We start from the raw sequence: 12983 nt of genomic DNA on the forward strand, positions 1-12983 counted from the left end.
TATATATGTATTTCTTAATTTTTACTAAAATAAAACAATGTTTCGTCTCTTGCAATGAATAACATAAATGCAAGTTATTGTAATTATTATTGGGCATTATTGTTTATTGTATCAATTTACTCATAATCACAGGGGTATTGATTTACTATTCATTATTATGATTTTATGTAATTAATCATATTATTGTAATAACTGAATACAATTGATCTCGTGTTATACAATATATTTAGATTATTTTTAGTGGAAAATAATCAAACGATATTACTAACCACTTCTGTATTAGGTTGTTAAATCAAAGTGCTTAACTAAAAGAATAATTTGTTTTTTATTTTATGTTTTAATATTCATAAAATCGTATAAATTGTTTTGATTTTTTTTAACCCTGACTAAAGACTGACCGTCAGACTGAAACAATTTTCTGATATTTCACTAAGTTGGGATCTGACTAGTGTACTTAGATTCGTAAATCTGTACCGATCTGCTTAGTGTCTTATATAGTCTTATTTATGTAGCTGTTGACAGTTAACTGCCACTAATACAGACGAATATATTAAACAGATTTTTAGATTTGATACTGACAAAAACTTTTTTTTACAAATAAAATACCTAACCAAACCATATCATGATCAAATATTTTCTTATATAGAACTACAAAACAGTAGGGGCAGGGGGTATCTAAGACTCAATCTTTAGCTAAAATTTCATCGGTGATCACAAATATTTGCTAAGCTGCTAAATTAAAATCAATAGATCACAGACAATGTGATAGCGGATCTAATTGATTAAATTTTCCAATTAATTTGTGCTTTAGCAAGCCAATGTTTGTTTAATTAAATTCTCTATTATGTATCTATTGTTTCTAAAATAATTTGACCACAAATATATTTAATTATACTTTGGTTACATTACACTTTAAAAAATAGAAGTTTACTTGAAATTTAATTACTCTATTGTAGAAACTCTATTTTCAGATTGGATTTGAAAATATTTTTATTTATTACATCCAATTTACTTTTGTTTACCATGTTGTAAAGTAGTTATAATATATTTTATTATTCTCTCATTGAAGTGCATATTGTGAATTATTTTCTCTCTAAACTTCTGATCTCAACAAAGTAGGGACTCAAATGTTATAAACGTCAGATGGAAATTGACAGCCCTCGATTCTAGCACAGCACAAATTCTTTCGGTGATCTGTCACCATTTTTAGTGTGAAAAATCTATAAGGCTATTTAACTTAATAATTTAACACCCTGACACTGCTTGGATTTATATCTGAAATGGAAAAATATTATGATCATGGTTCTTTTATTAAAACATTTATTTTTCGAAAAAAAAGACAAATACTAAAAAATCTTTTCTATTAAATCAAATAATTTTTTGTTTAACTTACATAGTATTTTTTTTGGCTAAAAATGGTGAAATAGTTTGATTCAGCAAAGCAAAAATCAATATGTTTATGCAAAAAAATAATCTTGCAACTGCCCAAAGGATGTTAAATATTTTTAAGCATCAAAATTTGGGTTCCATTAAAAGTTTTTTATCCCGTCTTCTATTTATTCAAACTTGAGTTTTTCCTTCCTATCTGTATAAACCTCTAATGTAATGATTAGAAGGTTGTAAGGACAAAAATAAAGGAATAAAAAGAAAGTTGAGTTTTTCTTTGGATAATTGATGTAGTGCAGAAACACACAGGATTAGCTAAACTGCGCACCTTTACTAACAATAAATTTGACTTGAATCTGACCATTGTTAGATTTCCCAAAAGTTTAAATATACATGTTTTTAATTCATTTTTTTCTATTTTGAATTGTATTGCCTCGATAAGCCTTTTAAAATAATAGTTAGTTATTGTAGCCTTATTATTGTTTCTCTAATATTGGGCACATAATAAGGTTTAAAATTGTATAAAGCGGATTAAAATTGATAATAAGCTGTATAATAAATCATAACTGAATAACCGATAACCAATTCCTACTCCCAGATGAACTTGTCAAGGGCGATAGCCGTGTTCCAGGAGAATAGAGATCCAGGTCCAACGACCAGTACACTCCAAGCTCCAAGGGCTATGCAGACTTCACCTTGGAAGGGCCAGTGCTTCTAGCCTGGAACTGATTGAGGTCCTCAAGCAGTTCCCCAACCTCATCCTTCTCAGGCACTACCAGATGGTGACTGCTCTCTGCCAGCTCCATATGGAGCAATGGAAGGAGGATTCTAGCTCTCTACCTCGCTACAAGCTTACCAACATCGACGCTGATTTTTCCCATGTCGTAAGTTTTCTTATTCATGAGTTTATTATAAAGTTGTAAGAAAATAACAATAATTACATTAAGAAACAAGAATTACATTACATTGTGTATCCGTCAAAACTATCTGACACGATAGTCCATGCACTTAGAGAATGCTGCTGAGTGGTGGGGTGCGGTTACCCAACATTCTCGAGTCCAGAGAGCAGCAAAAAATGAGCAGTTTTTATTTTTACTATAAGTTCATATTCTAAAAAAAAAAAAAACTTTTAAAAAATTGATAATTTTTAAGATATAAGTATTAAAAAAGAATCAAAATTAAAAAAAAAATGAATAACAAGAATAAAGAATTTCTTCCACACACCTCAAATAACTTTAAATTAAAAAAAAATCTACACCAAATGAGAAAGCTTAATTCTCTTCAATAATGAAATGTTATACAAAAACCGGAACAATCTTACCTTATTTTAGGATACGTATTTCCTAATATTCATTATTAACTTAATATTATTTTAAGGTTAAGCAGTAAGGAAAGCTGTGTAACATAAAAAAATTAGTCAGGGTATCTGTGAGTCCAGAGAGCAGGAGATAGTATTTTGACTGAACACTTTCGGTAGAGATCGGCTCCATTCGGCTTTCCGAGCCCTCGAACCCCTTAGAGCCCCGCTATCCTATACTAGCAATCCATGTACATGTAAATACAAAAATTTATAAATGTATTAATAATTTGGTTGCTAGATGGAAATTATTTGTGTTTAATATAAGTACAATGCAATAAATGAATCAATTTCCAAGATTTTTACTTTATATTAAAACTCATTTTTGAGTTTTCTAGTTGTGTTTTTTAAGAATTTTTTGATAGATTTTCAAAATTAGAGAAATGGGGTGAGGGCTTGGAAAAGCAAGGAGAGCCAGCCGATCTCTATAGAACGAATGTCGAGCCAAAAAGCTATCTCTTGCTCTCTAGACTCTAGCCCCAAATTTCCCTTACATCTCACACCAACTCACCACAAATTCGAGACAGGAAAGATTAAATGACAATGAAGAATAAAATAATTCTCTAACTTTCTTTTCTTTTTTTCTTTGTGTATATCAGATGTACTCGAATTAGGAATATAATTAAACAAATTTTAATACCATTGCATATAATCATAACGAAATAACCTTGAGTTACCAGATTGTAAAGAAATTCCTTCCTAAACTAAATGAACTAACTATGTCTAAATATTTAAAGACAACTTTTTATTGAATTATCTTAAAACATTAAAAAATTCGTTTCTGACATTTCTATTAACAGTGAAGGTTCTTAATTAAAAATAAATAAATTTGTCATTCTTGAATAATGACTGCTGTCTTACAAGTTAATTATATTACGTTCCCAAAAAATCAATCAAAATAAAAATATCAAAATTAAAAATATTAATTTGAAGGTCAAACATGTGAACATTTACACTTTCTAAGAAATGGTAGGGCTTTTAAAAGCAATGTAATATTCAGAATATTCTTCTATTTACGTTTCAGACAAATATTTTTCATCTTCACCAGTAATTACATTTTAAGTCTGTTTGATTATTACTTACTCAATATTTGGGTTCAAGATTAAATTATAAAAAAATAAAACGAACCAAAAAACTGTTTAACATTGTAAGGGCACTTGCTGAGCCGCCTTATTTCCAGATAAATTGCGACTACTTGGCGATGTCAACAGAAAATCCTTTATTATACGCCCGTCTCTCACCCTATATTAGGGCCCTCCGGGTTACCGTCTGATAAATTTTATTCTAAGATGGTTTGAACCTGGCCCATGACTTATGTAAAAGCATTATTGTACTAAAATTGCTATAATATTTTCTGTATAAAATGTTTATCTAAAGATTCTTTATAAAAAAAATCAACATTATTGTACATAAAATTATATTTGAAAATACAACATTATTAAAGTGAAAAATGATATGGATGCTGCACATCTCACAAAGGTCACGAGGGAATATAATAAAATTGGAAATGAAATACATTCAACAGAAAAACACTGGCTCTTCTAAAGCGTCCTCTTATTTTACAAATAAAATAAATATTTGCTATTTTTTGAACAAACAAACAGCAAAGCATACTTTTAATAGATTTCTTTTATTTAAATTAACGTCATACTTACTCAAAATAAAAGTAACAATTTTAATATGATGTAGTATCTTACAGTTTTCCTTAATACCACTCGTTTATTATTTTTTATTTTTTAAATATCTAATGATTTTTAATTATCTAATGATTAAAATTTATATGAATTGAGAAAACAGAGTAGTGTATGATTTTCAAATAGGATTTGTTCGCTATAAAAAGCATATGAAATAAACGTTTTTTAAAATTTCTAACCTCTTTATTTTTATTATAAGAAAACCCCTCACGGTAGCCGAGAGTTTTAACCATAGACCTCTGGCAACATAAAGTAACGATTTAAAAAAAAAAAAACGTGAAATAAGATGAGATTGTGACATGAAGGACGAGAATAGGCCCATACACAATTCAGCAAATGAGTGCTCATACTTTTTTTCAAGCCTATATATTTAAAAATAAGCTAATAAAGATAAACTTAAATTTATGGACAATATTTGAACTTCTACAGTCTTTAATTTACACTAATAAAAGATATTGAAAGTATAAATTTTAAGAAAATCTGTTTAATGTAACTTTATAAAGAAATTTCCTTTATTATCTACCTCCTAAATATTAATAAAGCTCAGTGCTGTGTAATATTACTTGAAGTTGGGCCGACGTGGCTAGGAAATCGAATCAGTGCTGAAAGAATCATGGAAGCTCCGAAATGCGCTTCAGTCGTCTACACTAACTAAATATTCCTTACAATTTTTGTCAAGATATTAAATTTATCATTTTTAATAAGGAATTTTTTATCAAAATATTATACTAGGGCAAACTGATGATAATGGTTTAATTAGGTAAAGACGAGAGAACTATAAAAATAAAGGTAACTATGCTGATGAATGCTGTTAACGAACTAGCTCTCGAAATAAATTTAGGAAAGACGAAATATTAGGTAAGCAGTTCAAACAACAATATCGGTAATACAGAAATAAGAGGAATATAATTGTAAGTTTAGAAGTTAAATATTTAGGGTCTATAGTGGTTAGAAAAAAGAAATTAATTAATGAGGAAATGCAGTGAAACCTTTGTTTCGTAACCTAAACATTTGTTTCCTAATAATATAAAATACAAATACAATGTAATTTTTGTTTTGCTGAAACTTCTGCAGATACTTCTTCACTGCTTCTTGTTGTAACTGAAGTTGTAAGAAAAGGACTTACTCCATTGGTATATTATCCTCTATAACCCACTTCAGACAGTGATTGAAATGAGACACTGCTTCATTGTCGTCGTTGGTTCCTTAACTTGTATTTCACCCTTTTCATTGGTGAAGACTTTGTAACACTTTGTACGATTTTCTCATCAGCTTTAAATGTGAACTTCTTGTCCTCACAACATTCATCCCATTCATCAACATCTGTATCTTTCATTATAGCGTCAGGGTATATACTTTTAATTACGGTCGAAATCATCTCTTGGCTAATTAAACTTTCGTCAGGTGCTTATAACATCACTAGTCACTTCCTGTATTTTGGACGGTTACAATTTTTGTTTTCTTTTACTTTTTTCAGTAATGCTAAATAATGGTTTATTTTTTTTTAATTATTACATTGTTCATTTATAAATGAAAAAAAGTATAAATAAAAATAAAAATACTCTTTGTATGGAATTATTTAAAACATGATAAAAGAAAAAAAATGGTACATCAACAAAAAATGCATACACATGTCTAATATTAATAAAATTATTTTTATAGAATCAAATGATTTAGATTCTACATCTAAATTTATAGTTATCATATAAATTTTGTTAGTGACTCATTCATCAAATGATTTAGATTCTGAAAAATCTAATTTTATTAATAGTAGAAATAAGTTAAGTACAAATTTTGTAGGTGAATCATTTTTTTTTTTTTTTTTTTTTTTTATATCATGTTTTAGATAGTTTCATACAATTTGTTTTTTCAATAAGTAGTTTTTATTTGTGGTTTGTAAAAAACAACCAATTTCATCGGGAATTACAAATAGAGACAATATAGAATACATTAAAAAAAGGTTCATGAAGTTCAACTCCCATTTACCTACAGTTAAAGGAGTAGTGACCAACAACTTGGGAAGCCCAACCATAAACCGAAGACTGAAGCCTAGCAGCAGGACATCCTGTTATAAATTCTATATTTATCATTTCTGTTAGTGTCACTCTAAAATTTTATTTTATCTGAATTTTCATTTTTTTCTCTATTCGTCATTTTTTAAAATTAACATTCTTTTTTCCATTAGAAGTCAATTATTTATTTGTTTACATCAATGAATGTGGTTATTAAATTTACTTTTATATTAATTTATCTTTTATTATTATGTGTTTTTCTCGTGTAGAATTTTATTTCAAAATAAAAAATGTTATTACCTGCGGAGTTTTCTCAAGAAAAGAAAATTCCTTTACTTTTTTTCGCCAGTTCGGATTACTGGAGTGTTCGGATTACCAAAATTGGGATTACCGAGATTACACTATAATGGAGATTAAATGTGGGAATTTTTTTTTTTTCAGCTTTAAAATTAATTAAATCAAGCCCTCCCATGCAGGAATTTAAATGTGGGAATTTACAGAACTATTGTAAATAAACGTGTATATTTACTCATTAAGGGAAGGACAAGGTCCTTTAATTTTGAAAATTCTTGGACCGAAGAAGGATGAGTAACCGGAAAATGTAGGAAACTTTTAAAAAAAGAATTAGAAGAAACCGCATCCAATAAATACAATTGAGGAATAAAATTGACGTGTCAAGATGCATGGCTTAACGGAAGAATACTTAAAAAATTACTTAGCGCTGAGCGATTCAGAAACTAAAGGAGTAGAACATAGTTAAAAAAATGTTCTACTATAGTTAAAAAAATTGCGAAAATATTTATCTTGCGGATATAGATTTGGGAGACGGAGCTGGGTAAATACGGTTGATGGTTATTAATATCAAATCTTTGGGTTCGTCAAACCGGTTTGAATATTATTTTTTACAGTAAAACATTTGAGAAATTGATATGATATTCTTTACGGTAATTAATCGAAGTTTGATCGCTAGGTAAAGGTGAAATTACACTTGGAACTGGGTGCTTCTTGTTGATCAATTTAGCAAGAACTTTAACAGGGTAAGAGTTCCTTGTATTAAGAACCCGAAAACAGGAGTTGAAGTATCTAGCTCGCTTGGGAACGGATTTGCGGCCGCCTGAAACTATTGAAAGATGAAATTCCCCAGTTGACAATTGGACCGAGTTGTGAACTAATTAATTCCGAACTAACAGGATTGCCATCAAAGCCAGTAGTGCTCGATGTTCTTGCTAACTAGAGCTACCCCCCACTCTCTCCCCCCTCCAGTTTACACTCAGCTAGTCCCAACTGCTCCCTCACCGCTCCTCAACGATTCCTACTAACTCAGCAACAAACTCGGATCTCATTAAACAGCACATTAACTTGTGGAAATTTTTAATTGAAATTCCAACCACCGCATACCTGCCTTGGTTGCTATTTGGATTATACCACTAAAAATCTATTGTTCCATAATTAAGATGTAGACAAATAGATTTCGGAAAGAAAAATAATAAAAGCTAGTTACTGATAACAAAATTATGAACGAATAAACAAAAAATGTTTGTTTAATTTTTTTTTTGTCAATCGCATAATTTAGCACATTATAATAATTCATTCATCTAATGAGTTAATCGTTGAAACAATAGCATTCCTTCAATTCATGAAACTATGCCCACTGTAAAAATGTTGAGTTGTATTACTCAAAAAAGAAATGCCTTATTTAATTTATACAAGAAATATGAAATTTTTTTTCTGGTAGTAATGACAACCGACTAGTGACCACGATACTAAAGATTGTACTGATTAGTGGTTTCAGAACAAAAGGCGATGGGATGTTACTGGAGCGGGTAAGAGAGGATAAGAACAATGGTAGAGAACAGGATATTAATAATGTAACATCCTTGTTATACTTTGAGATAGGTCAATAAAATTGAATGCTGATATTAGTTCAGTAATGTCGAGTCTTAACTTCCTATTGTATATCCATTTCAAAATTGATTCTTGGGTTAGCGGCTAGCACTCTGCTGTGACATTAAAATTTAATGCAATTACAACTAATTGCTAAGGTAAAAGATTGTATGGATTTTAATACTATGGAATAACGATCAGCCTCTTTCTGCTTCCAGGTAAGATGCAGGATGTCTCCAAAAGCCGTCCTGCCACCAGAAGCTTTGAGGCTGTCCGCTATCCTATGTCCAGAAGCCACGTCCATCAGGCTCAGGTTCGACACGTCTACACCACATCACGTCGTGGGCCACCTCACGCTACTCAAGACCATTACAGACATCAGTGCCGTCTGTGTTACCAGTGGTGAGAGAACTCTACTAGACTTCCAGGATTTCGTACCCCTGTTAGATCAGTTTGGCTCAACTACCCTGAGGGCTTTGGAATTCAAGGTATCTTTAATTTACATTAAATATTCAAATTTATAGATTATTGTCATTAAACAGTAGAAATTCGTTTAATATTTTTCTCAGCTTGACATTTAAGTGTCTCAAAAAGTGCATAGTCTCTTTTAATAACCAGCTGTTTTGAGACAATCCATTTATTAAAGACGGAAAATCCGACCAAAATCCTGCATATGCTCATCCTCAGCTTCTGTAACCAATCTTCGTACTCAAGATGCCAAGACTTTATTGGGAGAAATTTCAAACGAATTTTCTATTCCCCTCTTACCTAATGTCCTTTAAACTCCATGCATTACTTCACATTCTTTGTTATCAATATGCCGCAATTGTGCAAACAATACCATATATACCATCGATAATCATGTTTTAATAATTACAACTGTGTTTACCCTATATTGGTTTAAATTTTTATTGATATGCAGTTATGTTATTTTTAGAAGAACGTAAATTCAGTTATCAAAGTAAAATGACAAATATTAGGTTATTCAATGCGGGGATTATTGACGGAAACGGGAGGATGACCATGATTAACTTCAGAGATTTGTTCATACCTAGGCCAAACATAATGAAATTCACTGATATTGGTGCAAATCCACAGATTGGAGAGAGAAGGTAATGTTAACAGCTTTTCATTTATCAAAACCTCTAACGAGCGTAAATATCTAAACTATGCTATTTTGGTACCTTTATTGCCCGCCACCAGGACTATTGAATTATTATTCTTTAATAAATAAATTCTATTTTACACCTAAAAAAGAAAGTAAATGCATTAAAATATATATATTTAATTAACTAAAAAAATCTTAACTCAAAACTAAAAATAGCAGTTTTCAACATCAACCGTGTATAAACAAATAAAATACTGTTAATTTCCTAAAGCCTACTAGAGGGCGGTTTTGCCATCAGGAAAATATATAGGGTATATAGGCATTGGAAGAGAACCCAGTTGTAAAATATGGCCGTCGAGGACAAATTTATCTGGATTAGTGGCGTTATAAAACTGCATTAGCTTCCTACTGCCGCTAACACGGAGCTCAGCACGTATCTATTTCATCATGACAAATGGCTAGGTCATAAACTCACCACTCCACGATCTTAAGATGGTTTATAGAAAATATCGGATAAGAATGAGGGGAAATATTCGATAAATAAGAACTACTTATCGAACAACCACAGACCATTCATTTTTTTTCTTACCTCTTTTATTGAATATATAAATAGCAGAATTAATGCATATCTAAATATATACAGAGATATTTAATTTGATTAAATAATAATTAATGCCACGTGACATTATTAGGGGTTGGGCTGGGTCCGCTGAATGCGGGGGTTACAATATTGGCCCTGGCGTCGCTGGCGAGGGGGAGGGTACAAAGAACGGGGAGGGCCACTCCAATGGGGGATAAAAGGGTTGAGATAACTTCAGGCTGCAGAGCCCGAAGCCCTTCTCCCGACAAGGACGTTGACCAAGGGAACCTTCCGGTTCTTGGTGGAGGAGCGACCTCTCTGAACAACCGGTTAGCGCTTGCTTCATCCCATCAAACAACTTGATGAGCCTACGGCCTTTGAATTCTGGAACAGAGGACCTTGCTCATATGAGAGAGGAGGCTGATCGGGCGGTAGTGCTTAGGCAAGTCTCCTTTCTTCCCCGAGTAGCAGCACTACGATCGCATGTTTCCAGGCAGTTAGGAAGTAAGAGATCGTATTCACGAGTTGAAAATGTTCCTCAGGAAGGCTTTACCCTTCAAGAGTACGCTTGGGATCCCACCTGCCCAAACATTTTGTTACCCTTTGTGCGGCGTAGTACCGACTTCAGCTCGCTCAAGGTGGAGAATATGGGCTTCTCAACGGGACTCGGTGACCTCCCAAGTGGTGTAGGAGCCTTAGACGTCCGCTCAGCATTCTTCATTGTATAGCTTGAGGCCAGAAGGGCAGCCAACAGGTCGTTCCCTGTACGTACCACGTAAGTAGTACAGTTCTTCTCTTGGTGACAAAGTTTCTGACCAGCTTCCAAAACTGACGATGGTCATCATGAGTCCTCCGGAGATGGTCATGCTAGAGCGCGGTCTTCCATTCACGAACTTTGGTATGTTTCTATTGGCTGCCTCCTGGATAGTAGTGGTGATCACCTGCTCCGCTGAGTCCACCTCTTTCGGTGTGCGATATAGTACCATTTTTGGCAGTGCTTCGGCAACTCCCGATCTGTATTCTTTCCAGAAGGCCTTGTGGATTATGTACTTGCTTGCCGGTGGTGTGGCAGGCGTACCCTTAAAATTATAAGTACATGCCTGTGGTCCGATGGTCCGTAGGGTAATGCTAGACAATCCGTGACCGAGTGCATATTTCTGGTCAGGAGCAGGTCGAGGGTTGAGGTACACGAAGGGCAAGACACATGCCTAAAGGTGTGCACTCCCGGGTGAAAGAAAGCCAGCTTGGCCTTGGTGATGTAGGTACCCAGTGGATACCTGCTGCTACACAACCAGGCGGTGTGCCGGGCATTGAAGTCACCCAGGACAATATGCTGGCTCGTCGCCTGGGCGTGCTGTAGTAATAGCTTCACCCGATGTGTGACCAGACCAAGGTCTCCTATAAACACAGGTGAACGTGTAACGGTGTTGAAACCATACATCCACTGTGACTAGATGAGTTCCCTCGGTCGCCGTCACTGGGTTAAAACCATTTGCCTTGTATTGCGTAATATACGAGTATCGTGCCAGTTTATGCAGATTAGAATGTGCAATAATTATGTACTTCATTGAGAAAAAAAATATATATAAAAAAAGAAGAGGAATTTAAAAAAATAATTATTTAATAGTTTCATTAATGCTTTAAAAATTCAGTTTTCCTTTTCTCCTATTTGAAACAGCAGACGCTGTCATGAATAATAGTCTAACAGTATAATAGTGCCATCGTGATGGAAAATCACTATCATGACAGCGAAGGCTCTGTGATACGTTTTAATACTATAAGGAATTATTTTCGTTCTAAGGGAACAGTTAAACATTCTAGGCTGAACGTTTCCTTTATTGTAGGCTAATATGGGCTAATTGTTATCGTTAATTGTGATAATATTTTACAATAACTATCAACCTTTTTCGAAATTTCTTTTGACTTTCTTCTTAATAATACTGAGATCAAACAATATCAGACAACTTCATGAGTAGACATAGTCACTGATAATGGGTGAAAAGAGGAAACACAACACAGGGCGCAAACTAAGAGTGGATTTAATTGACAAATATATCCTTATATACTTGAATAAAAAAGCTGAGAAACATTCTCATTGGGAGCGACTGAATATATTTCACGACCTAAGAAACAAAAAAATCTCATCAACGGAGTATTTTTTAAAATTAATTTATTCCATGATACATAGAAGATCCATTATGCGCAAACCCCTGCGCACAACCCCACTGCTCCCGCACTCCGTATGCCAGAAATGGCAAGGGAGGGGGATTAAAAAACAAAAAAAAACATAGAAGATGCATAAGAAAGGGTAGTAGAAAAACTGATTATATTATTCCGAGGATCACAAATATATTTATTTAAATATACAGGTAACGACGGATGTAAGTTTTTAAAAAACTTTACTATAATAAATTTAGTAGATGAGAAAGATCTAGTGATGAGTCGAATTTTATAATGTAATATTTTAAACGTAAAGTTTAAAAAGGATTTAAATTTATTAAATGAAAAATATACCAACTAAAATAAATAAAAAAGAAAGATAGTGCAAGTAAATTAAACTTGAAACTTACAAAAAATAAAGAAACACTTAAAAATAATGTGAGCTTGAAATTAATACTAAAAAAATATATGAATTTTGAGATGAATTAATGATAATTGAAGTTCTAAAAAATATGAACAATACATGAAAAGTAAAATTAAAAGAAAATTCTCTTTCAATAGAAATTGTTTTGATACATACTAACAGGAGGAAGATTTGCCCGGGCATTAGAGGATGCAAGAGCCTCATAAATTGGAAGTCTGAGTCATACATTTCTAGGCGTTCAATGAGGTGAAAAAACTTAAATAATTTTTTTAAACATCTCCATTATTGGAAAAATGTATTTATAATGCCACTACATGGTAACTAATAATATGTGTTATAAATATAGTTATTTGAATTTAAAAGACAGTTGATATATAT

The 12983-nt window shown here is 32.4% G+C and overlaps 1 protein-coding gene across 1 annotated transcript in view; it reads left to right on the forward strand.

Annotated features, from left to right (window-relative positions):
• Positions 1-2006: 2006 nt before the first annotated feature.
• LOC106691465 (uncharacterized) overlaps positions 2007-12983 on the forward strand; it is a gene marked incomplete at both ends in the record, with an annotated part of 19100 nt that continues 8123 nt past the window's right edge. Inside the window, 2 exons of the mRNA XM_067051152.1 lie at positions 2007-2270; positions 8552-8821. Coding sequence (XP_066907253.1) covers positions 2007-2270; positions 8552-8821 — 534 coding nt within the window. The remainder of the gene's footprint in view (positions 2271-8551; positions 8822-12983) is intronic.

This window comes from Halyomorpha halys, unplaced genomic scaffold (assembly GCF_000696795.3).
Source record: "Halyomorpha halys isolate HHAL.00 unplaced genomic scaffold, Hhal_1.1 Scaffold2376.1, whole genome shotgun sequence".
Classification (NCBI taxonomy): domain Eukaryota; kingdom Metazoa; phylum Arthropoda; class Insecta; order Hemiptera; family Pentatomidae; genus Halyomorpha; species Halyomorpha halys.